The 7,193-nt window shown below is 35.1% G+C and overlaps 1 protein-coding gene across 1 annotated transcript; it reads right to left on the bottom strand.

Moving 5' to 3' along the window:
- Positions 1–2,602: 2,602 nt before the first annotated feature.
- LOC120270208 (probable leucine-rich repeat receptor-like protein kinase At5g49770) lies at positions 2,603–7,193 on the bottom strand. Its single transcript, XM_039277239.1, has 18 exons — positions 7,096–7,193; positions 6,894–7,014; positions 6,741–6,812; positions 6,592–6,666; positions 6,426–6,497; positions 6,174–6,335; positions 6,002–6,076; positions 5,867–5,938; positions 5,726–5,797; positions 5,576–5,644; positions 5,423–5,497; positions 5,278–5,349; positions 5,067–5,201; positions 4,503–4,978; positions 4,263–4,421; positions 4,054–4,190; positions 3,341–3,796; positions 2,603–3,079 (listed from the first exon to the last, which is right to left on the bottom strand). The coding sequence occupies exons 1-18, from the start codon at positions 7,175–7,177 to the stop codon at positions 2,603–2,605; spliced, it is 2,859 nt and encodes a 952-aa protein (XP_039133173.1). The 5' UTR covers positions 7,178–7,193.

Below are 7,193 nucleotides of genomic sequence, written 5' to 3'. Positions count from 1 at the left end.
TAACTCACCAAAATAATGCTTTACTAATAATACCAACATTTTAGAATATAGATAAACATAACAGAAATTATCGATACAATATAACAAAAGATAGTGTCAAGAAAGCCATTTTACCCCAACTAGGGTTTTACAACAACAAATCCACGAAAGACCAAATACAGGATTTGTACTACAAAACAAGTTAAACATCAAACCAAACTTTTATAATAATGCAAATGGATTATAACAGTTCTACAAAAGGAATGCAACATGGTCTTAGTCCTAACTGTTTCTAACAAACTTTTAAAAATGGTTTATAACAAACTTTTATGGATTTTATAACAACTATATAATACGAGTTTCAAAATCCATAAAACAGATACTCACCGCCAAAACCACAAATTTAATATAACACTACAAAAGGAATGCAATATGGTCTAGAAACCTCTCTAAACCTTCACTGTGGTCGTGGCTAGATTCAAAGCTGTCTAGGAACTCATATTTTTAATGTTAACCCATCGGTCCACCGTGTGGTGACCCCGGCTTCCCGATCAACATCCAATCAAGGTTCTATACTCCCACCTGAACAGGACCAATAAGTCTGCCGGTCTTCCACGCCACTTCAACAGGTTGGCCGTGAAAATTACTTATTACAGTAGGATGTCATCAACTAAGTAATACAAATATGCATCTCACAACGAGAAGTCCATAACTAGGACAATAATCAATATCCAAAATATCTGCCATTTCCACACGGAAATGATAAACATAAGCATATCCAAAGATTTTAACATAAATCAACTCACAACTTACGAACCAAATAACAATCTGAAAATCCTTTCCTTTGAACAATAATGGTTTTCAAATATGAAACATCACTAAATAAACTCATTTTAAATCAATTAAAACCTCAATTTAAGTATAGAAGAAAATAAAACTTTACTTAGCAATATAGAATAATTATAGGTATTTTCCTAGTAGAATTATGCATAATTAATCCCACTCACAACTTTGATGATTTAACTTCCCCGAACGCTAATCCTCTGCTACCTCCTTGCCTCGAGCCAAAGCTTCACCTTCTTGCCAAAGCACAACAAAACACCAACAAGATTTAGCTAAAATAAATCACACAATGAAACAATAAGTTTTGCTACCAAACAACGCCAAATCGATCCTAGCTTGACTCAAAACTCGAGTTTTAGGTCACCAATGAATTCCTAATGCCTTGGGCTTTAATTTGGACCAAATAAATACAAGGAAAGACCAAAAATTTTTTGGTGCTACACTAACCTCGGGATTGCTATAGTAAAACCGGCCCTTAAACAATGGTTTCTTGCCAATTTACGGCATCAAATCAAGAAATTTCTTTACAAAAATCCTCCACAAATAATCACAAGATCAAGGGATTCAATTTAAGCCCAAAATCAACCCAAACCAAGGTAAAATTCTAGGTTTTCAAAGATTTTGAAAAACGAAGAAATACAAGGAAAATATGAAGAAAAAACTATGGATCAAGGCTTACCACACTCAAGAGGATGAGAGGAAGAAAATGGATGCTTTGATTCGAAGGAAATACTCGCCGAAAAAATTTCTAGGGTTTAGGTGTGCTCGGCCGAAAAGAAGAAAGAAAGAATAAGGAAAGAAGAAGGGAAGGAGAAAGAATTTAAATGAAAATCGGGCTACTACAGTACTGAGCTGGGCAGGGTGGGGCGAGGTGGGGCGGACTGTGCTTTAGGTGAGGGCGGGTTGGTAGAGGCTTGCCCCGGTCCCCGTCCCTGCCCGCCCTGTCCCATTGCCATCCCCAATGATTATTGACAACTTAAGAAAATTAGCTCAAGCTTGTCCGATAAATAGCTAAATATAATTATAAAAAAAAAGAAAATAAGCAATGTGTAAGTAAATGTGAGTAACGATTTCATATATCTTTTTCTTTTTCTTTTAGTCTTTTTGTTTTTTCCTTCTTTTTCTCTTTACTGTTGATTGTATGTATTCATTGATATGAAATCTAGAATGTTTGATGCATTGTGAGGTGTGATTTTTCTCATTGTTGATATGATCAAGTAACTCTTTTTTTTTAACTGATGTTAAATGAGATAAATTTGAAACAATAATTAATCTAAGATATATCAATACTTCATGTTAAATCAAGTTTATCAAAGAAGACAAAAATGTATTAATTTAAAGAGTTAATATTTGTTTTGACCCCTCCAATGTAAAATTATTTATCCACATTAATCCGCAAAAAAAAAATCAATTTACCATCAAAATCTATAAAAAAAATTAAAAATTTATTTATTCAAAACCAATATTTACAAGAATCAAATTAAACACATATCAAATGAAACTATTATGTGATAGTAAATATTAGATAAATGGTTCATATGTTTTACATTTTTATTACCATGTACCACAGGCACTATGTTTATACAATAATTTAATTAAAAATAGCATAAAACAGATAAACAAAAAGGAAACCAAAATTAATGTACATGATCAATGATTCAATCCTTTACACAAACCAATCGACCTGAACAAATCCAAAATTTTTACAACAACCAGAAGCACATAAATTACATCCAAACACAAGCCATGGATGAAAAACACACTGCAAAACCATCCAAATTCAGTTGATGTCAGACCTTGATGAAGGTATAGCACCACTGTAATTCATAAGAGCTTCATTACTGTACAATTGGCCTCGCAATGTGAATGAAGAATCATCGTAGCTGGCTGAAGCCGACGCCGATTCGGCATTAGGATTAATGCCTGCAAGTTGCATGATAGATTCAATCTCTTTGACCACCTCACTCATTGTAGGCCTGTTGGCTCCTGATTCCTCAACACACATCAAAGCTAAGTCCACAAACCTGTTGAATCCAGCCAATGTATTGGACAATCCAATTGTTGAATCAACAAGTTGCCCAAGGCCATACAGTTCCTTCTTCCTGTCAATGGCTGCTTTTACTTCTCTCACAATGTATTTGTTTCTCTCTATCGGTTTTCTTGCGGTTATTACCTCGAGCAGTAATACACCGAAGCTGTAGACATCGCTCTTTTCTGTTAATTGTTGCGTCATGTAGTATTCGGGGTCTAAGTATCCCTGCAAATGATTTAAAATATTTTAGATTGGAGAGTTGGTATTTCATTTTGAACTGAAAGGTTAAGCATTCGAATCATTGATTTTGTACATTGGAAGAAGACTATGACTATAGAGTTGACATGATTTTGAACTGATATCGGAACCTATGCTGGGATAGAACTATATTATTGAGTACAGTTTGAAGTAATATGTAATGCAAATATGTAAAATAACTTGTAATAAAATAAATCTAGTGTAATTGAATTTGATTTGAGATCTCACCATTGTTCCTTTGACTTGAGTGGTGACATGGCCTTTTCTATCATTGGTCATTGGTTTGGAGAGACCGAAATCGGCAACTTTGGCATGTAAGTGATTGTCTAAGAGTATGTTGTTTGATTTTATATCTCTGTGAACAATGGGAGGATCAGCAAGAAAATGTAGATAGGAGAGACCTCTTGCTGCATCAAGTGCAATCCATAGTCTCTTTTTCCAATCTAAACGAATTCCCGACATCCCCGAGAGGCTGTCTCTGAGAGTGCCATTAGGCAGATACTCATAAACCAACATTTGTTCGCCTTGGTCGAAGCAAAAACCGACAAGATTGACGAGGTTCCTATGATGTACTCTTGTTAGCAACTCAATCTCAGTTTTGAATTCATGCCCACCTTGCATTGAATCCTCTTGAGCTCTTTTTACCGCAACCATTTGTCCATCAGTTAGTGTTCCTTTATACACCTGCAACAATTGCAAAAGGAAACTGTTAAAAGAAGTTTTTATTGAAGAATTCTGCTCGAGTTAGAAGCATTTAATTTCATAGATATAGGACATATAATGTTGATTTGTAATTTTTTATATACCATAGTTTTCATATATTCTCGGAAATTATAAACCTCACAACTTTATTAAAGATAGAGAATATGAATTAGATTGATGTGACAAAAACATATGCAGTAACACGAGTATTTCAAAGTCAGAAAAGAAACCATAATCACCTTTCCATAACCACCAGAGCCAATGTGGTTTGATTCGGAGAAGTTGTCTGTGCATTTCTTTAATTCTTCAAAAGAAAAACATCTAGCTCCTTTCAGTTGTGGAACACTGCCACTAGTCTTAGAAGGGTCCCAAGATCCTGCAAGAAAAGCTTCAGTTGATGAATCAAGTAAAACTAGTAACTAGTAAAAGAAAACACTGCATATCTTACCAAATGGGTAACTCTGTTCCATAGTCTTTTTCGGTTTTTTATTCCTTCGCATCACCACAAAAATGACTAAACCAATAACCACAAGTAGCGCAACAACTCCACCGACTGAAGCTCCTACAATTGCCGCTGTATTGCTTGATTTTGAGCTTGATTCTCCTCCTACATGAAATTATGCAGACAAAGTTAAACAAATATCTGAAACCTGATGAAAGAAATACTGACATATTGAGTAGAATTTACCAAGAATGGGAATGTATGGCTTTGGGATGAAATAATAAAGTGCGAAATAGCCTGAAGTCTTCAAGGTTTGATTACTGAATGAACTTGCTATCATGACAATATCTCCTTGATCAAACTTTGCCTTTCCTGAAGGAAATACTTCCACACTGATCTCCAAATAGTTGCTAGCATCTATAAAAGGATCATGAATGGCGACTGAGTCCACAGGGACCTTTTTATTTTGGAGCATGGTAAGCATAGACTTTTCAACATCTTGATAGTATGTTATATTCTGTAAATTAGAGACTGTGAGAAGCCTGAAGTATAGAGTGCCTTCATATGGGTATGAGCAGAAACAGTTAGGACTAAGAGCTTGTTCTGAAGGACAAGCAACGCTGACACAACTATTTGGTGTCGAATATGGATGATTGTTTTGTTTTGGAACCACACAGTACTTTTCGTTCGATCCTTGATTACAAGCTGGGTTGCCTGCAAGTCTGTAAGTGTTACCCAAAACAGCAGTTAAAACTACAGTGCTTGTGATTCAAGGCATGTAATGGATACAACCAGTATCATGGTACTTACAGAAGAACATTATTGTAGTTACCATTATTACGGAAATCTGCAATGTCATTGTTCTGTAAATCCACAAGTTGGAGTTGAGTGCTATAGCCTGCATCGATCTCCAGAGTACCGTTTAATAGGTTATTTTTTAGCTGCCTGTATTCATTGTAGTTAGTGAATACAAGACTATACTCATTAGATAAATGAACATTCGAAGAAGAACAAGACTTACGCAGTCTGTAATGGTGAAAAACTGAATAGTTGTGATGGTATCTGGCCTTGAACATGTGATTTTTCGAGTAATCTGCAGTTCAAACATATGCACATTAGAATTATTAAGTTGAATGGATAATCCGGAGAAAGAGAGAGTGATGTACAGTGTTGTCAAAGATGGCAAGGTTGAGAACCATGGAGGCACATCTGATGCATCAAAGGAATTGTTACTCAAGTCCCTGAAAGCAAAAAACTAATTATTAAAAAAAAAAAAATCAGCAAAGTGATTCAGAAATCACTGAAAATCTAGCACTTACACATAAGAGAGTGCATTCATTCCAGTTAAGTTTGGCAAGGGACCGGTTAACAGATTATTCGATAAGTACCTGAAATGGAAGCAGTGATCATTGATCATATATTATTTACATGAACATTATAAAGTTTTCAACAAAAATATTCCTTCTCACAGTTCTTTGATGCTAGTAAGGCTGTTAAGGGTGGGAGGTACTGGCCCGGTTAATTTATTTCGGTCGAAACGCCTGTTAGAATGTTTCAAGTAGTAAATCTCAATGAATTGCATTTGTTAATTTCTCTTTAGATAAACTTACAAAGCTTCTAATGTCGGCACTAGGTTCATTGTTGAAGGAATGCTTCCATTGAAGTTATTGTTGTTTAAAATCCTGGTGCATGTCAAAAATGTTAAAACTAAGTATAGTAATTTAGCTAAGATATATAGTGCTTACACATGCAAGGTAACCATGCCAGAGTGGAAGAGTTGTGGAGGAATGTTTCCGGACAAATTGTTACCCCCAAAATGACTGTAAGTCACAAAAACAAATGTTGATTTAGTTTGGAAGGAGAAAGAACATTGTAGGGAGCATTTCTAAGTTGGGCAATAATGTTTGTATTACATACAAATGCTTGGTTCTTCTTAGCATATCGAAACCTGGATTAATGCCATCGGAGATGGGAATCGTCCCGGAAATCTGATTTCCAGTGATATCAAACCAATAAAGACTTGATAAATTACCGAGAGCAGGAGGCATTGAGCCACTGAATTTGTTATCATTCAGAGCTCTGCAGAAAACAATTCAAGACAGTGTTAGATACTCTATATTTTATCGATTTAGCAAAAAAAAAAATCAAAGTTAAAGATGTTGATGTTACAAAATAGTTAGGCGTTGTAAATTCCCGAGTTCCGGTGGAATTTGACCAGAAAAACCACAACCAAGAAGGATCCTTAAAACAAGAAAAGAATACAACAAAGTTAAAATCATCATAAGAAAGCTTGAAAACCAAAAAGAAAAGAAAAGAAAAGAGTGTAAATACTTACAGGTTTTTCAGTTTATATAGTTTGCCAATTGAAGCAGGAAGGGATCCACCCAAGCCAGGATTGTAAGAAAGATCTCTGCATAAGTTGGGAAAATCTAAGATGAACTCTTAATAAAAAATTAAATTTGCAACTCAAAGAAAAACACTCACAAAAACAGCAGTTCAGGTAGATTTCCAATGTCTCCTGCTAGAGTTCCAGTAACTCCAACACTTGGCAATATTCTGGTAATACATAGTTATTAAAGAAAAATTAATTAACACATTAACAAGACTATGATGAGATGTAAGTGTTAATGATCTAACATGCTTGTGATATGAGAATTAGTGCAGTTGATTCCAAGCCAAGCACTGCCACAAGGATCAAAACCATTCCAGCTCCCAGGTTTGTTCTGCCATCCACCGGCAACGGATTGAAGAGCAGCAGCTAAATCAATAGAAGAGAAAATATTGTTTTATAATTAGAAAACAAAAATTAACTCTGTTGAATTCAGATTCAGCAAACTACCTTCATCAGACACTGTATCTGCTGCAACAATCACAACTGGAAAGACAATGAACAGAAAAAAAATCCAACATTTCTGCATCATTTGCCTCAAATGCCAA

This window comes from Dioscorea cayenensis, chromosome 10 (assembly GCF_009730915.1).
Source record: "Dioscorea cayenensis subsp. rotundata cultivar TDr96_F1 chromosome 10, TDr96_F1_v2_PseudoChromosome.rev07_lg8_w22 25.fasta, whole genome shotgun sequence".
Lineage (NCBI taxonomy): Eukaryota > Viridiplantae > Streptophyta > Magnoliopsida > Dioscoreales > Dioscoreaceae > Dioscorea > Dioscorea cayenensis.
The sequence above is the reverse complement of the archived record's forward strand: the minus strand, read 5'-3'. Positions and strand labels throughout refer to the sequence as shown.

What these genes read in the sequence shown, in the direction of transcription:
- LOC120270208 (XM_039277239.1), bottom strand. Translation starts at nt 7,177, where the DNA reads ATGATGCAGAAATGTTGGATTTTTTTTCTGTTCATTGTCTTTCCAGTT. An exon ending in GGAACAGAGTTACCCATTTG is followed by an intron (nt 4,191 to 4,262) that starts GTAAGATATGCA and finishes CTTTTCTTGCAG; the next exon opens with GATCTTGGGACCCTTCTAAG. An exon ending in CTCAAGTCAAAGGAACAATG is followed by an intron (nt 3,080 to 3,340) that starts GTGAGATCTCAA and finishes AATCATTTGCAG; the next exon opens with GGATACTTAGACCCCGAATA.